This window comes from Lycium ferocissimum, chromosome 5 (assembly GCF_029784015.1).
Source record: "Lycium ferocissimum isolate CSIRO_LF1 chromosome 5, AGI_CSIRO_Lferr_CH_V1, whole genome shotgun sequence".
NCBI lineage: Eukaryota > Viridiplantae > Streptophyta > Magnoliopsida > Solanales > Solanaceae > Lycium > Lycium ferocissimum.
Genome location: NC_081346.1, coordinates 61,693,168 through 61,710,924, shown reverse-complemented (window position 1 = coordinate 61,710,924; position 17,757 = coordinate 61,693,168). Strand labels below are relative to the sequence as shown.

Sequence of the window (17,757 nt, the reverse complement as noted above, 5' to 3'; positions counted from 1 at the left end):
CTGCCTTATATTTATGATCATGCTCCAATAGTAATCAAGTTACAAGCTCATCTGGGCCCTAAGAAAATTCCAATCAGGTTCTTCAATGTGTGGGTTGACCATGGGAATTTCATACACATTGTGGAAAACACCTGGAAGCAAAGAATGGATAAACACAGAATGAAGGATGTGTGGAAGAAATTGCAAAAGCTGAAACCTGCCTTGAGACCCTCAACAATATAGAGTTCAAGTTCATTAAAGCTAAGATTGAAATTGCAAGACAAGATTTAATCAATGTTCAGGAACAACTAACTTCTCATCCTAGTGATGCTCTGATAAGTCAAGAGAAAAATATTCTCATTAATCTTGAGAAGTGGTCTTTGTTGGAGGAAATGGCCCTTAAGCAGAAATCTAGGGCTAGATGGATCAAGCTTGGTGATGCAAACAATAAAAAAATTTCAACTGTGAGCAAAGAGAGAAGTCATAGGAAGCAGATCATAGAGATCACCTCTCTAACAAGAAAGTGGATTGGCAACAGGTCGGTACGAAGTGATTGATCGTGCTCAAACATGAGCCGATCGCCGTTAGGGACAGTTTATAGATCATTAAATTCCCACAAATGGAATGAAAAGTGGGTCCATGTAAATGATCAAAACCTCGCAAACAACAACATCCAGAGCAAATCAAAGAGGAGTTTGTCAATTTTTATAAAAGTCTTATAGGTACAAATACAACATTGCACATTGTTAACGAACATATCATGAAGAATGAGCCAATACTGAACCAGAATAAGAATTTAGGCTATGTGCAAAGATAAAGACTGAAGAAATTTATGATGCATTGCAGAGTATTGGAGATGAAAAGGCCCCAGTTATTGATGGTTATAATGCTTATTTCTTTTTTTTAAAAAAATGGCATATTATTAAAGATGATATCTCTGCAGCAGTCCTTGAATTTTTTGCTACTGCCATCCTCCATAAATCAATGAACCGTACTATAGTCTCCTTAGTCCCTAAAACCAATTATCCTACTACTGTTAAAGAGTTTAGACCCATTGCCTGCTGCTTAGTTATATATAAGATTATCTCTAAAATCTTAGCCAGTAGACTTCATGAGGTGATAGACTCTATCATATGTGGGTCTTAGCCAGTAGACTTCATGAGGTGAGACTCTATCATATGTGAGCCCGAAGCAAGGTTCATACCTGGTAGGAGGATTTCCGATAATATCATTCTATCTCATGAGCTAGTTAAGGCTTATAGCAGGAAAATACATATGATTAAGATTGATTTGCAAAAATCTTATGACTCTATTGAATGGTGTTTCTAGAACAAGTTATAGTGGAATTAGGGTTCCCGTAAGTTTTTATCAGTTGGGTAATGGCCGGTGTCAAAACAAAAGAAGTTACTCTATCATTGTGAATGGTGATTATACATCAACTTTTGAAGCTACTAAGGGCCTAATACAAGGGGACCCAATGTCTCCCTTTTTATTTGGTATTGCCATGGAATAGCTTAGCAGAAATCTCAATGAGTTGAAAAATTTACTGAATTTAGATTTCACCCTCAATGTGCCAAGCTTGGTGTCAATTTATTGCAATTCTGTAAGGGTGACCTAAAGTTAATCAACGCTATGCAAGACTACTTCCAAGTGTTTTCTAATGCCTCTGGCCTCCAGGCAAACCTAAGGAAGAGTTTTATATATTGCGGTGGGGTAAAACCTGAGATACAGAATGCCATTGTTCAGCAACTAGGTTATAGTATTGGGGCCTTACCTTTTAATATCTAGGCATACCACTCTCCACAAAGAAACTAACCACTGCTCAATGGTTTCCCCTCATACAGGAAATTACTGTAAAAATATCCACCTAGACAGCAAAGAAACTATCATATGAGGGCAGAGTGCAATTGGTCCAATCAGTATTATTTGGTGTTCAAGCCTACTAGGGTCAACTGTTCCTTATACACTCAAAAGTTTTGAAATTGATAGATGGTTATTGTAGAAGTTACATTTGGTCAGGACAGGGGATTATTACAAAGAAGTATCTTGTGGCATGGGAAATAATGTGTTCTCCTGTCTCAGCTGGGAGTTTAAATTTAGTTAATCAATAGAAGTGGAATCAGGCAGCAGTGGTAAGACTTTGCTGGGATTTGGCTCATAAAGTTGATAAATTATGGATCAAATGGATCCACGCTTACTATAGCAAGGACCAGCAGTTGAAGGATTGTGTAATACCTCAACAAACATAATGCTGCAGCTAAATGATCCACCCAACCAAGCTAAGAACTTGATCAAGAAAGTCTACTTACAACTACTGGGTGATCTGCCAAGGGTGTAGCGGAAATGCTTGATGTTCTGTAACAAAGCTAGACCAAAAGCCTATTTTACAATTTGGTTGATTCTGCAGCAGAGGTTGCTAACATCTGATAGGTTGATTAAATGGGGAATTGAGGCTTCTCCAACATGTAGCCTGTGTCAGCAAGACCCTGAGTCTCATGAGCATATCTTGGTCCACTGCCCAGTAGCTAAGGCACTATGGGCTCAAACCTTGCGATGGATCAACTTTCCAGCATGCAATGCTACATCATAAGAGGAGTTTATCCAATGGGGTATCAGACTTGCAAAGGGAAAAACTCAGTCTGCTCAGTTGTTCAAGATAATCTTTTCCAAATGCTCCTACACAATATGGATTGAGCGCAACCAGAGAGTATTTGACAATAAGAGGAAGGAAGTGGAAGCATTGGCCTAGGACTTAGCTTTCTCATGCACTATGCGGGCACCAGTTGGGCTACAATAGCTAGTTTATAATTTAAAGTTCTGAATGTTAGCTTGGTCCTGATTCTTGTAATGGTGTTGATGTGATTTGATAGACCTTAGCAAGCTGTGTGGGCTTTGCTAAATTTGTAATGTTTCACTAGTGATGAATAAAAGCTTGTTAGTTACCAAAAAAAAAAGGGGGGGTTTTCAAACAAACAATCTAAATATTTACACTCAAGAACATTCAAGTACTTTCACACAATTTTCTTATTAAGCATCTTCTTGTCAAGCCCCCAATTTAGGGAAGTGTAACTTCAACTTATCTCGATTTCGAGCTATAACTGGACTTCATCCTCCCTTCAAGCTAGCTTTCCATTTCCAGCAATGATCTACAAGCAAGGCTCAGGCTTATAAATTCTTATTTCTAAATTTTTTGACTTTTAACTAAAACTAGGCTCCAATCCTCCAAGCACTCAATTTATTCATTCAAGAAAGTTCCTTCCAAATCTTTGGTGTTAGGAATATTAGTTTACTCCAATCGGTGCCTTAATCCATTATCAATTAAAAAAAATCTCACTGCTTTAGCAGCATCTCAAAATCCTAGAAGGCTTGTTATGACATTCTATCACATATATGTCAAACCCAAAGCAAAAGACTACCTTTTAAAAAATTTCTCTCAATATCACTTATTGAGTACTCTTGAAGAATTTCTAGAAATCTATAAAGATTAATTACCTTCGGTGTTAAATCTGGGAAAAGGGAAGTGATAATATCTCAAAATCATTGTAAAAGGTTTACCTTTGGATCACCAAGGGTTTGGGGGCGTTCCTTTCTCTCAAACTTAATTATGAGAATAATGTGAAACTATAACCCTAGAGCTCCTTTTGTCCTACATAAAAACGCTAGCTATTTACAGGTGCAGATCATTGCGCCTAACTTTTGCTCGCTGCTATGCTCAACTCTATTTTGGGCTGCCAACAATTATTATTTGGAGTGGTTGCAGTGCCCAATTTTCTGCTGCGACGCTCGAGACTGTTTTCTGTAAAATATTCATTTTGTTCCTAACTTGCTCCAATCCACTTCTCAGTTCTCACCAATTTCAAACACTTATATTCATGTTTTTAGTATACCACCTTCATTGTGTGACATTAATTAGTCCAAATTAAAGTCAAAAAAAACGGGACGTTAAAAGTATTTTTTTTTTCTCTTTATTTGATTATCTTGTTGGACAAGGGTGAAACAGCTTTGATTATGCAAGTTTGCTCCTATTATAGATCTATTTCATATTCGGATAAACGATAGGTTGACAGACAGTGTAAACTAGTAATATTATGGATTCAAAATCCTCACAATACAATTATGATCATATATAACCATAGGTGGCCACAAATTAATTAACCTAATTTTAGTAACCCGTTCAAGTTTAAACGTATTGGATCTACAATCCATTTGTTGAATCGGAAATGACTCATCAAACTATTTAGTCTTAACAAGTCAAAGTAATATAGCCCGATAGGTCAAAATGCAACCCAATTACAAACATACAAATCAAAAAATGTAAATTGGAAATTAATTAAATTTTGAATTTTTGGCAACGATCCGTTTATTCATTTTACCCGTTCTAATTGACCTAACCCATCCATTTAATTTACTATCTCTATAATATAATCGACTTCTAATCTATTTAATTTTGAGGTGGAGTTATTCTTAGTTAGAGGGTAGAGGGGTGGGTAGGAGGTGGAGCAAAAGGGGGATTGACAACTAATAAGTGGTTAAAACCCACGGTTGGCTTAATCTTTGCTTTGAAACAATGTTTAATGGCTTAAGTCTTACAGATAACAAAGTGTAAAATGATGCAAACCCATGATAACAATTTAACAACCATAATTTACTAGATTTAGCAAGTACGAGTCATAATCTGTTATCTTTTAATTTCGATTCTCAGGTTCTAACAATAGTATGATTACTCTTCACCATGACAGCCCAAAAAAGAAATTTCCTAAAGCTATTTCCTCCCTGTTTTTTTGGTAGAAAATAATCTTCTTCTATATGGCATAGTGGCTACAGATTTTAATTTGATTAAGGCAAAAAATATAAGAAAGTCCCAAGTTAAATAAACAAACTAAGTTATTATATAGTCCTATTTATTGAGATTCTGTATATATTTAGTTTAAACACTACTTTGTCCAGTTCAAAATAAGTGTCCCTTTAGCTTAAAGACACCCCTTAAAAAATACTAACTTCTAGACAAAAATAGTTATTTTGACTAAACAACGCTTAACTAAAATTTGCATATTACTATTAACTTGACACATTGGGATTTGGTCACTTAGTACTTAATAAGGGCAAAATCTGAAAAATAAAGTTAATTCCTTTTTTATTATGTGAGTGAACACTTATTTTGAATCGAAATAAAAAGGCTAAACGGACGCTTAATATGAAGGGAGTAATATACCGGTAATTCATCAAACATACCATTATCGTGGCGACTTTATGAAGGAAACATAAAAAATAAAAATAAAAAGGAGTTGTTTTAGTCCTTTTAATGTCGACACGGATAAATAAGCTATAGCAAAGTGATTTGATAAGGAAACACCTGTGAGAGTTAAATAGTAGTACCAGTAATTATGGTACTACACCCTAATTTTTTTTGCGCGGATTTCCTTCAAAGCCATTAGTCTTTAATTTTTTGCCCTCAAATTGTTGATCATTAATTTTTGCTCTTCACTTAAAAAAGTAACTGAAAATATCCTGAGTTTCCGAGTTCGAACAGGGCGGCTCAATGTACTAGGGGGCCTAAAGCCAAATTTTATAAAAGGCCCTTATGTATTTGAAAAACTTTTATATAATTCATTTGAAGTTTATCCCTACAACTTCTTAAAATGTAAAGCAGTTAATTATATTTGTGTAATCATTTTCTTAATTCACAACATATAGTTAATTTCTTTAGTCTTATTTGAAAAATTCTTGCTATTAGGTGAGTTTTTGTTGATTTTAGTCTTTAAATTTTTTTTTTTTCCAACTGCTGCAACTAATATAGATTAACCTTAAAGTTATTCTATAAGCAATTAAATATTCTTAAAAAGATTTAACACTTCTTAAGTATGCCAATTAAAGTACTTTTTACTTGTACAATTTCTCGTAGCACTTTTAATTTTATAAATAAGTTGAAATCAATAATAACATAACTACTAGTATGCTTCATGGAACGCTCAAGGTTAAGAGAAAGAATTCTAGTCATTAATAATCTAATTAGCTTGAAAAATGTTTACTAAGGAACCCAAAGAATTAAAGAAAAAATAGTAGAAATTAAGCTAATCTTGCGAAGAAGATTAATTCAACTTGGAGTGAATTAAGACATGTAGCAGAGAGCAACTACAATTTTTATTGTATCTAGCATCTAAAACACTATCAATTGTAATTACTTCAACCTAACAATAATTAAAACATATTTATCATTAATAATAAGTAAATAATTATTTAGATTATATATATAGTATTTGCAATTCTGGGGCTCTCATTTTTGGGGGCCCAAAGCCATTGCTTTGGTGGCTTTGGGGTCAAGCCGGCACTAGGTTCGATCCCCGCTCAGTTAAAATTAAAAAAAATTGCAAGGCAGAGGTTGCCTTATGCCTGCCTTAAGGTAGAGTTTGCAGGCACACTGTCTGCCTTGCGAATCTAAACTCTGTCTTGCGAATTTTTTTAAAATTTTTGACTTAGCGAAGTTCAAACCCGGAACCCAAGAATTTTTAGGCGAAGAGAAAAAATTAAAGACCAGCAATTTGAGGGGCAAAAAATAAAGACCACCCCCTGAATAAGTGCAATCGTTCAAATTGCCACTTTGAATTACTCAGTTTAGCTAATTCCTTTTTAAGAATCTATAACTTCTTTCTGGATGTACTTTTTTAACATCTTTATGCTTGTACGAAAAATAAAAATAAAATCTACAGTGGTGATGATGGATTGACATTTATATTCTTTTTGCTAGCTATTGATTTATTTATTTTAGCTTTTATGTTGGATTGACTCTTTCTGCAATCATTCATTCGCTTTATAATTCTACCAGTCCTTATATTGTAGTATATCAAACTTAGATCGAAAACTTTAATTTTTTTTTGATAGTTTGAGTTTGATAATTTTTCTGAATCTTTGTTTTGTTAGGTTTTAAATATCCATAGAAAATTAAGCATAAAATTACTTGGGACTTTCAAAGCCTTGAACTAATTGATCTGTTGCATGTGGGGACATGAAGACCCCCAATTAGCATCATAGATTGCTTTCAGAGAATTCAATCCATTACGCCTTAAATTCTAAATTAGTAGACATCAACCTTTAGATAATTATGAATTTAAATTACTTAGATAACTAAAACTTAATTGCATCAAGAAAATAACCTCTTCATAAATGCAAAAAAGGCTACCTTTTAAATCAACTAATGAAGACAATAATCAAATCCAAAAATGGGAATTTTGTTTTTCACCAAAACAAACTACTAATAATATAGCTTAACTTGCAAATTTAAGTTGGTCCAAGAGTTTTTAAACTTTATGTAACATGCAAGGAATGATCTGTGAAGAAGACCACAAAAACATCCATCTCACCTAACTGAAGAAAATGATAACACAACTGCAAATTGAAGGCATTCTCACATATATATATATATATATATATATATATATATATATATATATATATATATATATATATATATATATATGAGTTGGAAGGTCATTTCTTGAATACAACAAGATTACAACACATCAGAACTAAAAAAAGAAATTCAGTTCTCTAAGTACTTAAATTGCAAAGAGAAGTTGTTTGAAGAAAGTTCAATAAACAGACAAAAATGAACTCTTGGATTTGCCTTTTCATCCTATTGGCAATTTGCCTTTTTCCTCTTGTCGTTGAATGCAGGGTTCGACATTACAAGTTCAATGTAAGTACTATTATTAGTACTACTTATTTGTATGCATATTTAGTTAGTCATAAGTTTACCTTTTTGCATCAATAATTTAAATAACAATGTAAATGTTAGTTATATAGTTAGGATTATATATGGGAGTTGGTTACTATTAGTCAAAAAGACATATGTTCTAAGAACATGTTCTAAGAACATAGTTTCTTTTTCCATTTTTCACTACCAATTGTTTTTTAACAATAAACAGCTACATTTTTTTTATTTATTTTTTTTACATTTAATGTGCTAGCCGAGTGAAGATATCATCATCAGTTATAAAATTCTTGAAATAATTTGTATCAACATGCATGATCATATTTGTTTCTAGAGGAAAAGATTCTTCTCTCTCTGTGTCTTTCCATGAATAATAAGGAAAACAATTCGGTGATTTCATGCACTATAAACGAAGAACTTTCACAAAGTTTATTAAGAAGGTAACAAAATTGAGTAATTAAGAAGATGGTTTGTCAAATTATTTGACCCAAGACAAGCAAAATCATTACTTTTTAAACCAGATGGTCGATCACAATAATTTGTCTACTATACATCAATGAATGAGCCAATGTTTTACTCCAAATTATTGCATTAATTGCAGGTGGTAATGACGAATACAACTCGGCTTTGTGCATCGAAGCCCATTGCTACTGTGAATGGGAAATTTCCAGGACCTACAATCTATGCTAGGGAAGGAGACAATGTACTTGTCAAAGTTGTTAATCATGTTAAGTATAATGTCTCTATCCATTGGTAAGTCATCTACTAATATTTAATTAGAGCTAATTAACTTTCTTGTATGCGCTGTAAAAGACTTTCACGCGTATCAGTAATGGCGGAGCCAGTAATTCTAATAAGAGGAAATTCAAAATATGCAGAAATGCTACCCTTGAAATTTGCCACTATACTAGTATCTTTTTCTTTGTGAAGAGGGTTCAACAATTTATATATATGGAATTTGATTCCTGTCCCTACTTGTGCAATATACTTTTTCTGAAGAAGAGAATTCAGTTACATCCTTTCTTCAACCTAGCTCCACCCCTGCCAATCAGGTCATCATTTGAAAGATAACTACAAGTAATAATCTGTAAAAAATTAAATAAGTAACCTGAAAAATAAGACACGGTATCTGCTAAAATATAGTAATAATTTACACTTTCAATGTATCTTAAATCTAATATTTTAGCATACTATACAACTAGCCTAAATGTCTAGATTTTATATCTTTGTGGATAAGTTACTTATTTTATTGGGGTCTTTTTTAATTTACAGGCATGGTATTAGACAACTTAGAACAGGTTGGGCAGATGGACCAGCGTATATTGCACAATGTCCAATTCAGCCAGGGCAACACTATATGTACAACTTCACCATCACAGGCCAAAGGGGTACACTATTTTGGCATGCTCATATTTTGTGGCTAAGGGCCACTGTTCATGGTGCAATTGTCATCTTGCCTAAACTTGGAGTTCCTTATCCATTCCCAAAACCCAACCATGAAGCTGTTGTTGTCCTAGGTGAACAACTTTAAATTTTTTGGAATATTAAGATTGAAAGTACTTTAATGTGCTTAATTAATTAGGAAAATTAATGAGTAGATATTGATGATGTTGTTATTGTGCAGCTGAATGGTGGAAATCTGATACTGAAGCCGTGATTAATGAAGCTCTAAAATCAGGATTGGCCCCTAATGTTTCTGATACTCACACTATTAATGGTCATCCCGGACCTGTTTCAAATTGTTCATCACAAGGTCAAAATCCGACGAGTTTATCTTCTATACACTGTCACAAAATATGTGTAACAACTAATAACAAGTGAAACTATTAACCTGAAAATTACACTAATTACACTGTCAGTATATATACATATAAGTTAAATCTCTGACTTATTAACTCTCGCGTGTGCTAGGGTTGATCCCCTGCATGAAATACTTTACAAACTATGGTAAAGTGGAAAAATGACATCTTCTGGACCATATGATATGCAGGTGGATACAAGTTGAATGTTGAACCAGGAAAAACCTACATGTTACGAGTCATCAATGCTGCACTCAACGAAGAAGTCTTCTTCAAGATTGCCGGCCACATAATGACAGTAGTTGAAGTCGATGCCACCTACGTTAAACCCTTCAAAACAGACACAATTGTAATCGCCCCTGGCCAAACGACCAACGTACTTATCAATGCCAATAAAAATTCTGGCAAGTACATGGTTGCTGCTTCACCTTTTATGGATGCACCTATTGCTGTTGACAATGTTACAGCAATAGCCACTTTACATTACCCTGCCACACTTGGTGGAAATAACCCCACTACTACACTTACTAGTACAAGTACACCCCCAAAAAATGCCACCCCTGTAGCCAACAATTTTCTTGATTCTCTAAGAAGCCTGAATTCCCAAAAATACCCTGCTAAAGTTCCACTAAATATTGATCATTCCTTGTTATTTACAGTAGGTCTAGGTGTTAACCCATGCCCAACTTGCAAACAAGGCAATGGAAGCAGAGTTGTGGCTAGTATAAACAATGTTACATTTACTATGCCAACAACTGCACTTTTACAAGCACATTATTTTGGAATCAAAGGAGTTTTCACGACAGATTTTCCAGCGAACCCACCGGTTGTTTTCAACTACACTAGCACAACAGTACCACCGGCGAATATGGGCACGACGAATGGGACTAAGGTTTATAGGTTGCCTTATAATGCAACAGTTCAATTAGTTTTGCAAGATACTGGACTTATAGCCCCTGAAAACCATCCACTTCATTTGCATGGGTTCAATTTCTATCAAGTGGGAAAAGGACTAGGCAATTATAATTCAAAAACTGATCCTAAGAATTTTAATCTTGTGGATCCTGTTGAGAGGAATACAGTTGGTGTTCCAGCTGGAGGATGGGTTGCTATAAGATTCCGTGCTGACAATCCAGGTATGATACATACATCTTTTTTTGTTAATCTCGACTTAAATACGTTGACAGTCTAAAGATTTTTGTACACTATCATGTATTTTCACCTGTTATAACAAGTAATCTACCTAATTTTTTAAGTTAATAATCTACTTTTTATGGACGGTTATCTGCCGTTATATCTTACGTGACCTGATACTATGATTTGTTGCTCCATTAGTGTTATAAAAATTAAACTTTTTTTAGTTGCTTTATGGAGTCACTAAACTACAAGTCCAAAACCAATTCATTTTTCATTTTATATTACCCTCTGCCATATTTTTTGCTACTTTTCAAAAGTGACATGGCATTTTATTGTATAATAATTGATTAACTATATTGACATTGCAGGAGTTTGGTTTATGCATTGCCATCTAGAGGTACACACAACATGGGGATTGAAAATGGCATTCCTTGTAGATAATGGCAAAGGTCCAAATGAGTCACTTTTACCACCTCCAAAGGATCTTCCAAAATGCTAAAAATGCATGAAGGCCCTTTTGAAAGGAGTTAAATTGACATATACGAATTTTCATACTACCATGAGAAACAAAGAAGAAAGGAGAGACAATAAGAAATAGCATTCATGTTTTGAGTGAAAGAGGAAGACACTTTTTTCGATCAAGCAATTCTTAATAATTATGTGAATATGCGAGTATTCTTCAATGTACTCATTCTTTTGTCATTGTTAATGAAAGTTTGAAAAGTTTGTTTTGTGTTACCTCTCTTTTTTTATGATTACTCTTAGCTTGTTGCATATTCTCTATAAGACTATAATCAAGAAAAAAGTGTATCGTCAGTGTATAAATATTTACACAATTGGATCACTTACAATTGGTAATTACATGTAAATTTATATGATTAGGTAATAATAATACACATTAAAAATGATAATTGACATACTTTCACAAGTTAAACTATATGTATAACCAACTTAGATTCTGAAATAGAATAGACAAATCTGTAAAAATGCAAGATAACTATTACCACTAAAAACATTTGTAACTGAAATCACCTTCAAATTCGAATTTGGTTTACAGGACAACTCATGTTCATCACATAGCTAGAGTAAATCCGGATTCAGTCCAACGCAACTTTTCGAAGTAATTGCACAGTTTTCCCTTCAAATGTATTGGTCTTTAATTTTTGCCCTTCAAATAGACTGGTCTATAATTTTTGTCCTTAAAAATCGAACTTATGCCTAGCGGGGCATAAGTTCTTTAAAGATACTGCCATAACTTGTGAATATTTTGATATGTAGGCATTGTCTTTTTTTCAAAGCGTAAGTTCGATTTTTAAAAATTAAAAATTAAAGACCAGCCCATTTGAAGGATAAAAATTGAAGACCATCACAAAATAGGAACAAAAGTACAAATGACCCCGACTTCTCAGTAGAGATTTTTACGTTTAAGAGCAGTAATTAATAGTTGGTAGCACAAATGACATAATTTTTTGCATCTTAACATAATCACTTTTAGCACATGCATATAAATTTGTACCGTTATTTACTTAAATAAATATATTAAATAAGGTCCCAAAAATTACGGACTTGTATTTATACCTTTTTTTTGTTCCAAATTTCTCTCTCCTATAATTAATATCAATTCCTTTATCAAACAAATCTGTAATGTTATTTACTCAAATAAATGTATTAAATGAGGTCCCACATAATTAGGGACTCATATTTATGAGAGTTGCTAAATGGTCACATCAATTTGACCCAAATTTGGCCACACTTATATAAAAATCATCATAACCTCTATTGTACAATTTTAAATTAACATAAACTTTAAGAAGAAAAGATATAAATGACATTAAGGAAGGTTAAATTATTAATTTATCCTAAATAATCATATGAATTTATCCCATTTGGGTCATTGTGGCCAAAATAGTGTGGCCAAAAGACCTTATTGCATATTTATACCCCTTTTGTGTTCCAGTTTCTCTTTCCTATAATTGATATTGATTCCTTCATCTTGCATATATATATATTTACCTTTTTTCTATTCATTCTGATTTTTTTTTTTGTTTATTAATACTATATTTTGATATAATAGTATGAATTTAGTAGCTCAGTTGGTTGGATACCTATGTAATAAAAAAATTAATTTTTTTTATTTTGATATAATATAAGTATCTTTCCCTAATATGTATATAATATAAATATCTTTTTTGAGTATGGCATATATATATATATATATATATATATATATATATATATATATATATATATATATATATATATATATATATATATATATATATATATATATATATATATATAAGATCTCGAAGTTTTGTAGTCCTCACGTAAACTTTTTGTCTCTTTTTACCCCTAATTGAAGTATTAATTACTTTGCAAATCCTGACACATTTTAGTAAATTTTAAGAATTTTAAGGACTTTCGCCATGCCACTAAAGATGATGATGCCGTAGAAAAGTTTGTGCTCCCACAAAGCACTCTCAAACATATTTAAATCTTTTATGTGATTACGATTTAAACTTATTTTAAATTATATTTTCCCTTAAGAATTTATTATAGACACATGATAAATTATCATGCCATTTAAATTCTATCTTAATATAGGCTCAATTATTGAGTTAAAATGTTATTCTTATAATATTATTTATTATTTATTAATATTATTTACCATTTATCATTTGCATTTAGTTTTACGCATTTAATAATGTTACGCATTTAGTTTTTTTTTTTTTTTTTTTTTGAAATTTTGTCTTCTTACTCGAGCAATTTATTTCCAATTAGTAAATGTATATTTTATCAAATAATAATATAACATAATAAAAATAAATAAGAAAAATGTATCATACATAATGTTACCCCTTTTTTTTTTTTTTTGAAATTCTGTCTTCTTACTCGAGCAATTTATTTCCATTCAGTAAATGTATATTATATCAAATAATAATATAATATAATAAAAACAAATAAGAAAAATGTATCATACATAAATATAAATATCATAATAGACATAATCTACACTTGATTGAAATTTTGTCTTCTTATTCGATCAATTTATTTCCAATTAGTAAATGTATATTATATCAAATAATGAATTGTACAAATATAATATAATAAAAAATAAATAAGAAAAATGTATCATACATAAATATAATAGTAGACATAATCATAATCATAATCATATATATATATATATATATATATATTTTGGATCTTCTTAGACCATCTTTTCTTGAGGCCCAATAATCAGGGACTAGTTGGGCAGAATGTCCTTATCATAGAAATAATTTGGATCTTTTGCTGTGTTAAGCCCAATAAGTTGGACGTTTTCTTCTCCGTGGACTTCAGCTTTTCTTTAGCTAATTGTTTTTACGGAAAAGGCTCAAATATGTCATCCAACTATTGAAAATGGCTCATTTATGCCACTAGTCTATAGTTTGGCTCATTTATGCCATCGAACTATAGGAAATGGTTATTTATGCCATCGAATTATAGGAAATGACTCAGTTATGCCACTCATCAATAGTTTGACTCATTTATACCATCGCCTATTACCAAAATGACTCATCCATGCCCTTTTTCATTAACGCCGATTTTACAATACCAGATATGACACGTGGCCTCCAATTAGAGGTCTATGTCGTTTAATTAAATCAGCTCAATTTTAAATAACAAATTAATAAAAAATCCGATCCATACACCTTACCCACTCACAACCATAATCTAGTTGGAGGCTACGTGTCATGTATGGTATTGTAAAACCAGCTTTAATGAAATATGACATGAACGAGTCATTTTGATAACAGGTGATGGTATAAATGAGTCAAACTATTGATGAGTGGCATAAATGAGTCATTTCCTATAGTTCGATGGTAAAAATGAGCCATTTCCTATAGTTCAATGGCATAAATGAGCCAAACTATTAACGAGTGACATAAATGAACCATTTCTGATAGTTGGATGGCATATTTGAGCATTTTCCGTTGTTTTTACATATATTGTATTTGGACACCGCTATTTAATAGATATTTTCACGGGCAGTTTGCAGGATTGTCCTTCGCTTGGGGTAGTATTTAATTTTTGCTCCTCAATTTGGTGGTCTTTAATTTTTGTCTTCATTTTGCAAATTCTGCTTGAAAAAATTAAAGACCACCCCAAAATGAAGGACAATCCGTGCAAAAAAAAAATTTATTTTCACACTATATAGTGTGCACTAGGGGTGGGTGTTCGGGCCACCGAATTGGATATGAAAATTTTGATTTGAATTTTTGGTTTTCGAATTCAAGATAGTACAATCCAAATTCAATCGGATTGGATTTTTTTAAGTTCGGTTTCTGGTTAATCAGTTTGAATTTTCGATTTTGATTTTTGAGCCTTTAAAGTAAGATTATTAGGAATAAAATTCATGTGCCCCAGTTACCAAGTTACAGGTTTTAGCATAATGTGAAGCCAAATATGTGAATTCAACAAAGAGTTGTTACCACTAAACTAAAAGATATCAAGTCACATAGTTCAGTTCTACAGTATTCTCTCTGTTTCATTGGAAAGCTGCCTTATTATTAAAGTAGTGAAGTAAACTCTAGCTTTTTGCAGGCTATATTATATTTAATTAGGTAGAAAATTATATATTAGACTAAATATTATATTGGGTAGGGTACTAGTCTGTTGGATCTTTGAACTAAGTTGTATTAGACACATATAATATGGGTAGGGTTAAATGTAAGGTATAAAAATTTCAAATTTGCGGATATCCAAAAGTCCGAAGTATTAAATCCGATATCCAATCCGAAATCAAAAAATTTTAAAAATAAAATCCAAAGTTCAATCCATAATCCAAAAATCCATATCAAATGTTCAAAAAATCGGATTTCGATTTGAATTTCGGATTTGCCCAAATTATGTCCACCCCTAGTGTGCACCAATATCATAGCCAGACAAATGTATATTGTGTGTATAATATACAAAAATATACATAATAATGTATATTTTTAAAATATACCCAATTGTACATTAGTACTGTTTAAGATTTTTATTAAATTTTGACTACTTTTACATTGATCGTTACCTGCTGAAATTCTTCTCTATTTTAACTTCATTCGTACTATTTTTACTTTCCTGAAGTATGTGTTGGAAATTTGAGAGGCAAGACAACACAAATAACACTCAAAAACTCACTAGAAGAGAAATGGAGGAAAAATGATTTTCTATTCAACTTGACCTAATTATCTGGCCTAGCATGCATGTATTACTATTAATAATTTCACACTTCACATCCTCCAAGTACATGAATAAGAACTCACTAGACTAATCTCGAATTTAATTCCACCAATTCATGTATCTCCTAATACATTAATCTACTAGTTCATGAACTAAATTAAATATAATGTGAACAAATTAAACGGAAAAGGCTCATAAATACCCCTAACGTATGGGAAAAGGCTCAGAAATACCCTCTATCCACCTTTGGGTCTAAAAATACCCTTAAGTTTTATTTTTGGATCAAATATACCCCTCAAACTAACGGATGAACTTAGGTCAGACTTGACACTTTTAAAAAGCCATGTGGCATTTTCTTATTGGCCCGCTTTTTTAATTTCGAAATAATTAAAATCCACCCGTTTTTCTTAAATTAAACAATACTTACAATCTTTTCTCCCTAATTAGAAATTAGAATCTAGAGTTCTGCTGCTCCTGTGAGTCTCTTCTTCTCCATTCAAGAAAATTTCCTTCTTCCTCTTTTGTTTTGTTTTTTTTTTTTTTAACTGCTTTTCCTTATCAAAATCCTCTATTAAAGTTTGCATAAAGATTTGTTATTTGTCCATCAGTGAACGTATTTCTTTTGTGTTCGAATGGCTCAAAATTTGGTGTCTTTTTGAAGCTTAGCCCAGTCGTGCAGATATGATTATGGACTGATTGCGGACCAATTGACAACCAAAAGTCTTAATGTTGGACTTACGTGTTGGTGTAAGTAATAATTTTTGCCAAGAAACTTAATAGTTTAACTTCCTTTTTTTCGGATATATTCACTGAAATTATATATGAAAGTTTGAATATTATGTTTTTTTAAGGTTTCCTCTGATGGACATTTGGGTGAAGTGGCTTAATGGGTATCGGAGATGAGAGATTAACGGATGAATTCACAAACAAAGGAGTTTAATTCTCCTTGCTTGATATATCAGATTCAAAAGAACATTTTAGTGAAGAAAAATCTTCACAATCTCCCATTATCAAAGGCAGCATTGTTCCATATCTGAAAATCTGTTGGGTCAATCCCTTCTGGGTATCGTAAAACACTCATTTTTTCTCAAATGGGTATCAAATAACAAATCTTTATGCACACTTTAATGGAGGATTTTGATAAACAAAAGCAGTAAAAAAAAAAAAGGAAGAAAGAAATTTTCTTGAATGGAGAAGAAGAGACTCACCGGATATGCAGAACTCAAGAATACGTTCTATTTCTAATTAGGAAGTAAAGATCGTATAATTTAAGAAAAACGGGTCGGTTTTAATTATTTCGAAATTTAAAAAGTGGGCCAATCAGAAAATGCCACGTGGCTTTTTAAAAGTGTCAAATCTGACCTGAGTTCATTCGTTAGTTTGAGCGGAATATTTGATCCAAAAACAAACCTTAAGGGTAATTTTAGACCCAAAGGTGGATGGAGGGTATTTATGAGTCATTTCCCATACGTTAAGGGTACTTATGAGCCTTTTCCGCAAATTAAATAATGTGAATAAGTTTATTTTTTCAACATCCCCCCTTAAACTTGATTCACTACTCCAAGAGCCATCCGCAGCTTCTGAAAAATATCAATCTTCAACGGCTTGGTGAAAAAGTCCGCAACTTGGTCTTGAGATTTCACAAACTCAAGTTCTACGTCCTTCTTCGATATGCAATCTCTAATGAAATGATACTCTGTATCAATATGTTTGCTCCTTTCATGAAACACCGGGTTCTTGGCCAGCACAATGGCCGATTTGTTATCAACACAAATCTTAGTTGCATCTTCTTGTGGTTGGTGAAGTTCTTCCAACAAGCTCCTTAGCCAAATTGCATGACAAACACAAGAAGAAGCTGCTACATACTCCGCTTCACATGTTGACAAAGTCACAATTGGTTGCTTCTTGGAATTCCATGTAAAT

At 32.4% G+C, this 17,757-nt stretch overlaps 1 protein-coding gene across 1 annotated transcript; it reads left to right on the top strand.

Annotated features, from left to right (window-relative positions):
- Positions 1–7,479: 7,479 nt before the first annotated feature.
- LOC132057007 (laccase-4-like) lies at positions 7,480–11,361 on the top strand. The gene is made up of 6 exons (XM_059449437.1): positions 7,480–7,672; positions 8,289–8,440; positions 8,960–9,204; positions 9,312–9,440; positions 9,678–10,622; positions 10,992–11,361. Exons 1-6 carry the CDS (start codon positions 7,583–7,585, stop codon positions 11,120–11,122), a joined length of 1,692 nt encoding a protein of 563 aa, XP_059305420.1. The 5' UTR covers positions 7,480–7,582; the 3' UTR covers positions 11,123–11,361.
- Positions 11,362–17,757: the final 6,396 nt, after the last annotated feature.

Excerpts from the sequence above, each read along its gene's own strand:
- LOC132057007 (XM_059449437.1), top strand. The coding sequence starts at position 7,583 with ATGAACTCTTGGATTTGCCTTTTCATCCTATTGGCAATTTGCCTTTTT. Across the intron at positions 9,205-9,311 it reads TGAAGCTGTTGTTGTCCTAG|CTGAATGGTGGAAATCTGAT; the intron begins GTGAACAACTTT and ends GTTATTGTGCAG. Across the intron at positions 9,441-9,677 it reads TTCAAATTGTTCATCACAAG|GTGGATACAAGTTGAATGTT; the intron begins GTCAAAATCCGA and ends TATGATATGCAG.